Raw genomic sequence first — 13,606 nt, forward strand, 5'->3', positions numbered from 1 at the left:
TGAACACTGCTGAACATGAGGCCCCAGCCAGAAAGCTCTCTGGGGCCACAGGCTTTGTTGCTGACAACCCTGACCCCCTCCTTCCATCACCTTGGTCTTCTCTTCGTCACAGGACCTATTCAATTGTCATTTGAACACGTTCGCTACTCGGCTTCCTACTCTGCAAGCATGTTTTTCTGGCTTAGTAACAGGAGTGTGTAAAGGGAGGGGGTGTGTGGAGAAAATAAGTGCACGGAAAAACCTGAAAACACTTATACGTGGAATCTAAAAAATACAACAAACTAGTGGATAAAACACAAAAGAAGCAGACTCAGAATAAACTAGTGGCTATCAGTGGGGAGAGGGAAGGGGGGAGGGGCTGTGGGGGGAAGGGTTATTATGGGAGTGTATGAAATCGTGTGTGAAACTTTTAAAAATGGTAAAGCACTATAGAATTTAAACAATCATTCAATAACAGTTTAAAAAATGGGAAGGGAAAAAAAAACAACACTTGTTGCCATTTGTGAGGCAAAGGAAAATCATATACTTTGAGCTTTCTTTTGATTAGCCTTAGCATATTCAAGGGGCAAGGAACGGAAGAAGTAGCAAGGCCATCAACCCCTTCTAGGCCCAGCTGCTGGGACTGGTCCTGAGTCTTTTTTCCTCTAGAGCTAGTGTGTGATTGGCACGGCAAGGCCTACCAACATGTGGGGTCACCAGGCAGGCAACACCCCTGCTTCCAGATCAGGAGACCACGGGCTCAGCGACGTCAAGCGACCTGCCCTGGGTCACACTGGAACGGTCAGGTATGGCTGAGTCTAAGCCAGGCCTGCCTGGCTCCAGCACGTGTGTTCCGCCACCATCACCTTGTCCCTCCTCTACTCGCCTCTGCGGCCAGATTTCCTCACCCACGTGTCAGGTGAACAAACACCGATGTTGTCATTCCCAGGCTGCCGCTCAGCCCTCCCCACTTCGTGCTTTCTTCCCTCAGGGGGTGTGAACCCAGACACAGCTGCCACGGAGGCCACGCTAACCTTCATTTTGCAGATTTCTGAGTCTTGAGGCCTGATTCCACCCTGGGAATGAGTCTGGGTGTCACTATTCCCATACAGATTCCATTGGTCTCATCTCCCAGATGGCCAGAGAGGGGACTCTTGAGAGAGGGTGGTACATAGGTATTTTTAAAAAAAATCCAGGGAGTTACAAAAGTAATTTCCCCAAAACTGCCACACTTCAATTTTGGAATAACAAACATTTCCCGTAACATTGCGGTTAAAAAATCAGAACTGGCGGGAAGTTAAAAGTGAAAGGGTTTGTGGATTTAACGGCCTATGATGTGCTCATAAAACATGGGCTAAAGCTCACAGTGAAGACTAACACTGCCTTCAAAGGTCAAAAGGTCATTCTATAAATGCATGGGTTTTTTGTGGGGGGCTCCCTGAACACTGTAGGAGCAGAAAGGACGGGCCGGATCACCATGGGCAGGGCCCCAGCTAAGGCAGGACTGTGAACACTTGCCTCTTGGTCTGAGGGAGGAGGGGGGTCACCCAATCTGTGACCCACAGCCTGATGCCAGGGCGGGTCTCCCTCCTCTGACCTGGGACCCAAGCTGTCCCTTCTTCAGAAAGCCTATGGTCTCAAAATCCCAGCTTTCTCTTGCCCTCATCCTTTTCTCCCTTTGCTGACCTTCTAACTGCTTTTGTTAGTATCTCCTTCATATTAGAGGAACTGCGGAGGTTGGGAAGGGAGGGGGCACTGACCATAAATTTAAGCTATGAGAAGATGCTCCAGCGCTGCAGATTCCTTGATTGAATCACCCCAGAGGTGCCACTCACTGAAAGGCTCTGGGAATACACGGGGGCCCCGGGCTCAAGGGACTGGGATAAGGTTGCTGGGACCAATGTTTTACCCAGTCAACGCTGGCCAACATTGATTCCTCATATCTTCGGTTTACCACTCAGTATATTTAAGGGATGTCTTTCGCTACCTCTGAATATAAAATTAAGGGATTGAAACTTAATTTTATATTAGTTTTAAGAAAACATAATCAAGACCAACATATTATAAAAACATTCATTTCATATATCTAAAAAATGACCTGGTTTCTTCAATACCACCACCACCAACAAACTGAAAAGAAATAAAAGAGAGGGGGATCCTACAGACTAAAAGCAACTGAAGAGACAAATCAATAAATGCAATGTGTGGACATTATGGGGATCCCAATTCAAACAAACTGACTGTTAAAAAAACTTCCATGAGACAATCAAGGAAATCTGAACACTGACTAGAAACGGGATGATATTAGGAATTATTAATTTTTCGGTGTGATAATGGTATTGTGATTATGTTTAAGAAAAAGTCCTTAGAGTTTTTTAGTGCTACTTAGTGAAATATTTACAAGTGATATGACATAATGTCTGGGATTTGCTTGAAAATAATCCAGTTTATGGGGGAGTGGTACATGGATGAGGTGCAGAGGAAACAAGAGTGGCCAAGAGCTAAGCATGGTTGAAGCTGCTGGTGGGTACACGGGGGTTCAATATCCTATTGCTTTTATTTTGTATGTGTCTAAAATGTTCCATAACAATGAAGAAGAAGGAGGAGGAAAAGAAAGATAGAAAATAGAAAATCTTTTGGATTATGAGCTACTGAAAATTATTTACCCTGCTGAGGACAGCCAAAGATCAAAGTCAGTTTTAACTGTTAACCCTGAGCCTCAACAACCATTTTCAGGGATGGCAAAAGACCAGCAGGTGGTCTGGAACCGTTATATACATGGCCCGTCAAGAACCTCACTCATGCAGCTCCCACTGAAGCCAAACTCCAATTTATCTGTCATGTTTTTGCAGTGAGAGGAAGCAGGAGGCAGAACCAGGCTAGAGGGGCAAACGAGCCCAGGGCTTGGGGCTGGTGATGGGATGAAGGTCTAACAAGATGTCCAGGCCACCTGGCTGGCAAGAGTTAGAGCAGAGACTTGAACTAGGGCCCATCTGACCCCACTGGGTAGTTCACCAAACTCTGCAGAAGCCACTTCACCTCTCCAAGCCTCAGTTTCCTTATCTGTCAAATCAGGAGGTTGAACTAGAGAAGCAGTTTTCACACCCAGATTGCTCTGTGGCTGAGGTAGGTAGACAGTTCTATCACAGGCCTGACAGAGGCCACCCTGGGGGTCTTGGTGTTGCTTTCATTGCTTCTGTTAATGGTGGATGGACTTCTGCAGACAGTGGTAGATGTTGTGAGTGGGGAGCCGGCCAACCGGTGGTGTTAAGAATGGGTCTGAATTCTGGCCTCGGCTGAAGAGACCTGAGGGATGGGCAGGCTCCTGGGCATGCATCTCATGAGGATGAAGAGAATGTCTGCCTGGAAACCAGATGATTCAGTCAAGAAGGTTTAAAGAGAATGGTGGTGGTGGTAGGGGAAGAACACTCAGATGAGACTATAACATAGGGTACCATGGCGGACAGACTTCAAGTATGACAGGGTGATAAGCATAGTGGTGTCATGAGAATAAACGGCAAAGAACGGGGAGGGAGAGATGACATTTATAGCCTCAGATACCGGTATGCCAATGGAAAGAGCACGCACAGGTGAACTCAACTCGGCAGAGTCATAAGATATGAGAGGTATCGGTGAGACTTGCTGAGATGAGAGCAGGATTGGAAGGAACCCTGCGATGGACACTGTGTAGCTATTTAAAATAAGGTAGACAAGGAGAAGCAGAAAAGTGCTATATGACAAGAAAACAGAGACCAAGGTGGAAAAACATGTGGGGAATGTTTGGGTGAGATCTGCCACGTCAGATGGAAGAAATGAATTTTCATTTTTTGATGCTAAATGGGCACCAAAACCAGGGGACTTCAGCTCTCTAGACACTGAAAGAATCCCTTACTTCGCCACACAGCAGAATATCCAAGTTCTTGACTTGCCTCTAAATAGCTATGTTCTCCAGAAGAGAGAAGGGATGGCAGAAACTGCTCCCAGGCTGAGCTAGATGCTGGCCCACCAGGAGAAACTGGCTGAGGACACAGCAGAGATGTGTGGAACCTGGGAGAATGCAGCTAGGTCATAATTACAGGGAGGAAAGCCTTTGTATAATCCAAAGTGAACCCTTGTTGGAAGGAAGGCAGGATTCATAGACTTCAGAAAGAACGAGATGACTCCAAAAGGGATGATGCCCCCTGAGAGTTGCAAAGCCCTCAAAAATGATTCCGTCATTGAGATGGCAAATGAGAAAAGACAGTACCCCAAAACACTAGTAAGGTTTCACTGGGAGTCTTATTCCAGAATGACATGTATGGATTTTTAAAGAACTTTATCCATCCATCTACCTATCTATTATGAAAACCAACAAAGTTCTTTAAAATGCTGTTATTTCTAATCAATGTAACATTAATAAGATATTACCTGTACTGGTTTCCCAGCCATCTGCTGGTGAGAGATTTCTCTCTGCAGGGTTAAAAGAATTTTAAAAGGTGCTGTGGAAGGAGATGGATATTTTCTTTTCTTTTTTTTTTGGCCGTGATGCACGGCTTGCGGGATCTTAGTTCCCTGAGACCAGGGATCGAACCTGAGCCCTCTGCAATGGACGCGTGGAGTCCTAACCACTGGACAGCCAGGGAAGTCCCAGGAGATGGATTTTTAAATCACTTAGAAAAGGGTCCCAACAAAACAGGGGTCTGTAATTATGTTCAGAACAATCAATTAGGCAAGGAAGAGCTGAGACAACTGCTTTATGTTCCTGGGGTACTGCTCAGAGAAAGCTCAACTTTTCCAACTCATGCTTTGCAAAATGAGTGGACAAGGCATCCATTAAAAGGAATTAAAGTTGGAAGAGAATGAACTGGGAGAAGAATGCATCTAACACCCAAAGAAATTCAAATCTCCTAGCGCATATAAATTTCATCTCAGCGTGCTGGGAGACTGTGAGAACACCACACAGCTTTCCTGTGGTCTTTGAGAAAATATGGAGGATGAGAATGAGAGACAGGTTCTATACGTCTGGGACGGGCAAGCATGACTCTCACATTCCAAAAAGGGGCACCACAAATTAAGATTGGTGAGGAATTTCTTAAATACGGTCCTAGGCAATATTAAAAAATAGCTTGAAAGTAATATGCCTATGAAACCTTAAAGTATATTAAGTATTTTCCCAGAATGCTACCACACCAATATAACCAATATTTTTATTTGCGAAGGGAGGGGGTTCCCCTCCAGGCTTTGCCAATATGCAATCATTAAAATTTTTTTTTAATTGTGGTAAAAAACACATAAATTTTACCATCCTAACCCTTTTTAAGCGCATAGTTCAGAAATCTTAAGTATATTCACACTGTTATATAACAGATCTCCAGAACTTTTTCATCTTGCACATCTGAAACGCTATACCCAGTTAAACGACAACTCTCCATTTTTCTCTCCCTACAGTCATATTTTTGCATAGTTACCTTCCCCCCTACGTTTAATATACACAGTCTGCCATTTTATATATTTTCTTAATTAAAAAAAATACAAGCAGACTTGTTTTCTACTGAATGGGTACATCATAGCTTACAACTATCCCTCTTGTTGGACACGTGGGTTATTTCTAACTTGGCCCTACAAGAGAGTCATACTGCAGTGGGGCAAAACCAGGACAACCCTTGAACAGTGTGGCCTCTGGGAGGAAGATGGTGGCACCTCTGTGCCCAAGACACCCAGCAGAAGGTTCCCGGCTGGCAGCTGGTTGCCCTTCAGGGGCAGGGCTGACCTGTGGAGAGGTCGTTACCTCCAGCTACTTCAGCTTGAGACTGCAAGCAAAAGAAAAGCTCTCCGTACCCTACTAGGGACTGCGCCCAGAACTCTTCACACCTGCCTAGCTGGGCTTTGTGGCCAGACAAGGGTAGGGATGGCCACCCACCAACCCCCTTTCTTCCTTATCAGAATATTTTCCCTTAGGATGCACTTTTACAGGAATGGGATTAATGGGTCAAACAGCATATCATACACCCTCATTTTTCTGATTACAAAAATTAACAATGAAAAGTAAACAAAAATCCCCAAGGACAAAACATTTGGTTAGCTTCATAACCCAGTGGTGGCAAAGTTAAGCTCTTTTTTTTTTTTTTTTGCGGTACGCGGGCCTCTCACTGCTGTGGCCTCTCCCGTCGCGCGGAGCACAGGCTCCGGACGCGCAGGCCCAGCGGCCATGGCTCACGAGTCCAGCCGCTCCATGGCATGCGGGATCCCCCCGGACCAGGGCACGAACCCATGTCCCCTGCATCGGCAGGCGGACCCCCAACCACTGTGCCACCAGGGAAGCCCTTAAGCTGTTTCTTAAGGTTGCAATTCTGTCCATGGAGTTTTGTCTAAACTCAGCAGATTTTCCTCCTTTGCTGGGCTCTGTTAAAAAAATTACTGAGTATCAAAATTATTTTACAGCTCGACTATGAACACAGGTTTGATGAAGTTACAGCTCTACAGAGGGACTTTATGAACGATAATGCTTGCTTTTGTCATAAACTTATCCATAGTCTGGAGTTTGCCCATTTGCAAAAGAGAGAATATATGCATAATTTGGCAGGAAAAGTTGGGCCTGCCTCTTCCTTGTTACAGGAAGGCCCTGCTAAAAATGCTGGGCTGTTAAAGTGGCTACGAGTTAGTGGTGCTCATGCACTCACTTAGGCAGAAACATACTGCATTTAGGGAGATCTGACGGTTCCTCCACTGCCCTGTAAGGGGCCTCTGACCCCACCTCACCTCCTTCCAAAAATCCCTCCCCACTGACTCCCCACTTGACTGAAGACTTCCTTGGCACCCATATGCCTAGCGTGTCACCATTAGTGACATTTATTTGTTGGTTTGCTGCTGTGTAAACATCATTCTATTGCCATTAAGCAGGTACAGACTATCTCTTACACCCAAACTGCAACAGAATGCTTGTATTTACTCATATTATTATTGGTGGATTCTTCAGTTTAAGATTGTTGAGGGCTTCCTCAGCAATGACGACTTGATTTTACCTGAAATGAGACTACAAGACCTTCCCTTCCCTTTTCTTTAAGCTCCACGAGGGTGGGGAATTTGTTGGCCTTGTTCACAGTTGTCTCCTATTACCCAGAAGGGTGTCTTGCTGAATGAATCAAAGAATCAATGAATGAATTAATCACGGGTAATCTTTAGGCATCACTACTTCTCCCTCTTGCATTTCTGTCTGGTTGCTATTCACTGGATGCATTTATAATGAAGGTCTTCATGATAGCTTCAAATGATTAATTAAACCAGAGAGTTAGGCTGAGTCTGACCACACACATTTCCAGGGCTAGTTAGTTGGCTGCTCTTTATCCTGAGGCAACATGTTAAGTCAGCTGGATATCATGTAGTTTTGGGACATCTGTTTCCCTTCTTCACTGGTTCAGCACCTCATCAAAGGTAAGCTAGTTTAGCAGCAGCTAGTCTGCTCTAACTACAGCAAGCAGGCGCTGGCTTCTGAGCCTAGAACTGGCTCTGGCTAGTGGGGAGGTGCGCTATAGGGACGAGAAGCCAGAGGGAGGGGATGGATCACTGACAAGCGGTTGTGTAGACTCAACAAGGAGGAATTTACCGGAAGCATGAACTCCTGTGTGGCCCCTGCAGAGGCAGACGAGCCCTCCCCGCTCCACCTTGGCATATAGGAAGCATGGCTGCCATCATCCCAGTGCTGAAAAGGCTCAATGCCCTCAAGCCTTGGCAGGAAAAAAAAGGTTATGCTGGTTTAAAGTAAGCCACTGTCATTTAGCAAGTAGATCTCATTAAACTGTTGGGGGGACCTGAACTCATTAAAATGTTGGGGGCGCACATAGGCGATGGTGTCTCCTTGACCTGCTGCCAGTTCCTGTGTGTAGGGCCACAGGATCTTAGCCTTAGCATTAGTTCTCTGTGCTCTAGAGGATAAAGTTGCCTGTTTCTCTCCTCTTTGCAGGAGGCTGATGTGACCATGATTATGAGTATCAAGATCTTTGAGGTCTCAAAGAGAAGTGGTGTAGACCACGCCTGCAAAGTGTTCAGCACCTCACAGATGTTGATCAGTTTCCTAGCTTAAACCTTTGCCTTAGTTTGAACACCATGGATCGGCAAACGCGTGAGTCGTGTGCTTGGCCAGCAGCAGATGGCGCTGTTGCAGCAAAATGAAATCAGGCTGTTGCTGAAGAGTCTGCGCGTTGAAAAAAAAAATGAAAACAAACTTGTCCTACATCCTCCTGCTTGTCAAATCCAGGGCTCTCTGAACACAAAGTCAGTGTTCACAGTAATTTGACAGCACTTGGTTTAGGAGGGGACTTCAGCGATTCTGATTTTTACAGATGCTAGAAGCCTTGCCAAAAACGGGACCACTTGCCAGGTGACAAGGGCCTCCTGCCAGGCCCTGCTCCCTCCCTCGGATCCTGTGGCGGGCCCTTTGCTCATTGCTCTAATATTCCAGTCACTGGGCAGGATGGGACTTCGGTTAACTCTGGTTACATAATGGCTATGAATTGGGAGTTGAATATTTTTAGCCAAGCCAAAATAAAGGAACATGTCCTGGCTCACCAGAGTATAGAGAGGAGTGAAGGGGAGGATTCCCATCAGGAGGACGAGGGGACTAACCTAGTCCTGCAGTATTAGAGCTGGAGAGACCGCTGAGGTCCCCAGGCCCAATGACTGCTAAACGTGGCTAAATCTCAGGAGTCACCTGTGAAATGTGTCCAAACGCAGATTCCCGGCCCTGTGACGCAGATGCATGAATCAGGATCTCCAGGGCTGGGGCCCAAGAAAATGAGTTTATTTCTAACACGATCCTCCAAGTGATTCTTAATGAAGTGAGGCAGTCGCTAGTTCACTAGATTGGTCTTTGTCATCCACTGATCTAGTCCACTTCTCCTTTTACAATGAATAACGATGATAATTAACAGTTACTGACTTAACTTTCTACATGCCTGGCACTGTTGCAAGTAGTTCATGCCCATTAACTCATTTGACCCTCATAATGGCGCCACGGGGTAGGTACCATTTATTATTACCGTCATCTGCATATTGCAGGTGAGGACAACCGGAACCTAGGCCCTGGCGCTGGAACTCAGGGAAGGTTCCAGCAGGGATGTCTTTCATGTCTATTTTTGGGTACATTTAAATTCTCCGTTTTGGCCAGCTTTAAGGCTCAGGCAGAGGCTGAATTCCGAGCTTGCATTTGCCCTTTGGATGTGTTGACTTCACATTCCAGTAACAGATATTTTTAGAAATAACGTAGCCCCTTATCCATTAGAAAATGACAAGATAGGTTTAAACTACACCATGAGAGATATAGGTGAGGCAAAAAGGAAGGATTCATTTATTAACTATAAAGACTCTTTGGCATTAGACTGGATCAATCAGGAAGCTTTTTGTTTGTTTTTACTTTTTTTGTGTGATTTTGGATTTCAAGAGTTCTTTAATAAACTGGTCATACCCATTGGTAATACAAAAGACATTATCATGAGCAATGAGTACAGGAAAAAATATGAATGCATTTAAAGAGTCTGGAAAGATGTGTGTGTGAGTGTGGTGTGTATGAGTGTGTGTGTGTGTGTGAGTGTGTGTGTGTGTGTGTGTGTGTGTGTGTGTGAATGTGTGTGTGTGGTAACTCTGGAGTGATCTAGGACAACACTGATCTGGTGGGAGGTCAGAGCAGACGATAATGCCCTCCTAGGACTCCTGCTTCAGGGTTCTGTTGTCGGGAGACTAAGGGGAGAGGTAAACCTTTACCCAGTAGGTCATCTCTTGTGTGTGATTCTGGGATGCCTGAGAGAGATGACTATTTGACAGTGAGGGCATGGATTAAATAGTTTCTAAAGACCCCTTCCAGATGCCACCTGAGACTCAATTCTTTGGTAGACAGGAGGAATCTGGGGTCATAAGGCCCAGTTCTCAGACCCTGGTTCACCAAGTCTCCTCTGTTTTCATAAACCCACAGTTCTACAAAACTCCTGGAGCACGAAGAGTTAAGTCGTCTCACAGAGACTCCAAAGGGGAACAGCAGCTATTAAGGGGGGCTTTGGCTTATTCAATTACAGATCTGATCCCAAAATAGAGCTGCATATCCCAGGCTTAAGGGGTCTGATAAGACAAATCCAGTGTACGATGTGGAAGCAAAACATGGTGAATCCAAGACCCAGAAACTTCTGCTCAGTCTGCCCCAGCATTTCCCCTGCTCTTCATGGACCAATGTCTGGTGCACTGGGGCATCTCAGTAAACGAGTGCTAACTGGAGGACCAACGGCAGAAAGAACTGGGAGCATGTGGCCGGGATCACTCACCTCAGTGCACTGTAGCCCTGGCACACGCTGACGCAGCACAGAACCTTTTCTTGGTTGGCCTGGGTCTCTCCCAAGTATTTACACACGATGTTACCGCCCAGGCTAAAGCCCACGACCACCAGCTGGGTCAGGGGATATGTCTTCTTGATGTAGTTTACCATGGCTCCAAATTCCCAGGTGCAGCCTATGGGCAGAGAGGTAAGATGACTTGGTCATTTTGGGTGCAACAAAGATCGGAGAAAATGTGAGCTGGAAGGTTACTAAGTGGGTGTTAAGACTCTAATAGAGAGAGAGAGAAATATATATGTACGCAGCCAGCCCTCTGTATCTGCTGGTTCTGCATCCGTGGATTCAACCAAATACAGATTGAAAATATTCAGAAAAAAAATCCCAGAAAGTTCCAAAAAGCAAAACTTGAATCTACCGTGCACCAGCAACTATTTACATAGCATTTACATTGTATTAGGTATTATAAGTAATCTAAAGGTGTTTTAAAGTATACAGGAGGATGTGCATAGGTTATACGCAAATATTATGCCATTTTATATATGGGACTTGAGCATCTGTGGACCTTGGTATCCGTGGGGATCCTGGAACCAATCCCCTGAGGATACTGAGGGATGACTGTATAGGAGTGTGGTGTGTGTGTGTGTGTGTGTGTGTGTGTGTGTGTGTGTGTGTGTGTGTGTAGAGAGAGAGAGACACATACATTCAGCCAGACAGGCAGACTTCTCTTTGGCTGCCTGCAGTGAAGTTCCCAGATGCCCCTCAGTATTAGAGGAAACACGACATTAGTAGTGCCCATGAGGGAAGGGACCATGTATCAAACGCTTGTACAATGCTCCTTTAAAGATGGGTTGTGAGAAACCTATCTGGATACTCATGGAAATTAAAACAGATATTCAGGGTGTACATGAGCACCTGTGTTTGCACACACAGGTAAACAAAAGCAAGAGCAATACTCTTTGGGGTTAGATTCTTAGGCTACAAAATAGGATGTTACACCCACATGTACAATGATTCATGGTGTTAAGAAAAGTACCAAGTGGATGTTATTTACAGGACTGCCTTGTCAATGTGGGGAAGGGAAGGAGAGACAAACTAGTCCAGAGGGACGGCCAAGATGCTCTGTGGGATTAGGATAAAATGTTCTTGGTGACATAGGGACAGGTGCCGTGGGAGACAGACCCATTCAGAAACATACAGAGGAGACTTCTGAACGGAGAGGGTGTTTGGGCCCAGTCTGCCCAGGAGGGATGATGTCAACTGGTGTCCCCTTGGGAAGTTGGTGAAGTCATGTTATGTCTCAGCAGCTTTGCGAAGAGGAGAAGGTTAGTGGCCATACAAATGAAGGGGTTCATCACATCCTTCTAAGGCCCAGCCCCAGACTCAGCAGGGAGACAACTTAAAATAAAACCTAACAGGGAAAGTGAGGGACTTTGCCAAGAGGCATGTACGAGACAGACCAGCATGAAGACGGTATGGATTTTGTTCGTTGAAAAAAAAAAATGAAAACAGACTTCTTCCACATCTTCCTGCTTATCAAAGCCAGCTCAGAGGGCTGGACATTCCTAAGAGAGTTGAACGGCTCCTCTTCTAACCCACAAACCCTGAGGGACACGACCTTCTGAGCCGGGACAAGCTCCCCCTTGGATCTGTCTTCCTCTTAACAGTGGAAGGCCAGCACAACCCCATGCAGGGGTTCTCAGCCCACGGGGTACAAAGAATCACCTGGAGAGGGTGTTAGAAACGGGCATTTCTGGGTTTCACCCCTAAAGAGGATTATTCAGTAAGATGGTGGCCAGGCCCAGGAATCTGCATTAAATGTGTTTTTTTTTGAGTTGGTTATTCATGCACATGGCACAAAATTCAAATGACATAAAAGATGTGCTAAAAGGTACTTTCCTATACTCTTTTTAAAAATACCAATGGCAGGGCTTCCCTGGTGGCACAGTGGTTGAGAGTCCGCCTGCCGATGCAGGGGACATGGGTTCGTGCCCCGGTCCGGGAAGATCCCACATGCCGCGAAGCGGCTAGGCCCGTGAGCCAAGGCCGCTGAGCCTGCGCGTCCGGAGCCTGTGCTCCACAATGGGAGAGGCCACAACAGTGAGAGGCCCGCGTACCGCAAAAACAAAACAAAACAAAACAAAACAAAACCAATGGCAGCATACATATTGCTTAGCACTGGTTTTTTTTTTTTAACAATATGTTTCGGAAGCCATTGTGTAACAATACACATAAAGCTGCCTTCTCTTTTATTTTTATTTTTAGTGAGGTATAACATACACCCAGGAAAGTGCACAATCGATGAATCTACGCATTTACACCCATGCAACCACTGTGCAGATCAAGACGGAAAATATTCCTGACACTCCTAGAGGCCCCCTCGCGCCTCTTTCCAGACAAGATCCCCCAGACTTTGACTAATGATTGCAATTTGAAAGTGTTCGGAGCTCCTGAGGCTTGGAAGGTGGCAAAAGATGCTTAAGACTAGGGGAAAAACTGGGGGCCAAGAGCTGCTCCCTCCCAACATGGAAAGACCCAGGCGTCACCCTGAAAAGGAAGTACGTCTCTCTCTCCATTGAGATATAAGAGATCAAGTCTCCTATTTTTCTCCCTCCTGCACCCAGCAGAGGGTGGTGCACCTTGCAGCCCTTCAATAAATAGCTGATGAATTGAGTGGATTCTGAAGGCCTCTGATGGGTCCTGGTGACAGCCTCCTGGAGCAACAAAAAGCTGGTCCAGAGGGAACCCTGACTCTTAACTTAGGAATCTGAAACGCCAGACTTTTGTCCCCACCTAGGTTATTTATCCAAGTTTCTCTTTTTAAAAAGGTAGCAATAGAAGGAATGTTATATCTCTGGGAAACGCTAGGTTTAAAATGGGGAGATGTGATGTAAAAGAGGGGGGAGTCTTCAAACACACGCAGCTGATATCATGGCTGCTCAGGCATGCAACATATAAAGAATTCAGAACTCCTGTTAGAGACATTTGTTCACCTCTCTTAGGCCATAAGAGGCCTTAAAAACACAGCATTAATGAGGCAGTCTGGCCCCATGGCTGAGTGAAAGAGCTCTGTGGTCACACTGTTTAGGGTAGGCCCCTTTAGTGGCCCCCAATGCTCTCAACTTCCCAATGATGACAAGCAAATCCTGGGGTACAAGGAAAATCTATACCTCTGGGCTCCCTGCTGGAGGCTCAGAGTCCACAGATACAGCATGGGGTCTGGCAATGGGTACTTTTAACAAATACTCCAAATGATTTTTATCCTGAGGGAACTTTGGAAAATACCTTGGGCAAGTTACCAAACCATTCTGGGTCTGTTTCTGCATCTGTAAAAT

General features: G+C 45.8%; 1 protein-coding gene across 1 annotated transcript in view; it reads right to left on the reverse strand.

Moving 5' to 3' along the window:
- The window catches only part of ABHD2 (abhydrolase domain containing 2, acylglycerol lipase), a 107,519-nt gene that overhangs the window by 15,391 nt on the left and 78,522 nt on the right, over nt 1-13,606 (reverse strand). Inside the window, exon 5 of the mRNA XM_060159140.1 lies at nt 10,266-10,449. Coding sequence (XP_060015123.1) covers nt 10,266-10,449 — 184 coding nt within the window. The remainder of the gene's footprint in view (nt 1-10,265; nt 10,450-13,606) is intronic.

Source organism: Lagenorhynchus albirostris, chromosome 1 (assembly GCF_949774975.1).
Source record: "Lagenorhynchus albirostris chromosome 1, mLagAlb1.1, whole genome shotgun sequence".
NCBI lineage: Eukaryota > Metazoa > Chordata > Mammalia > Artiodactyla > Delphinidae > Lagenorhynchus > Lagenorhynchus albirostris.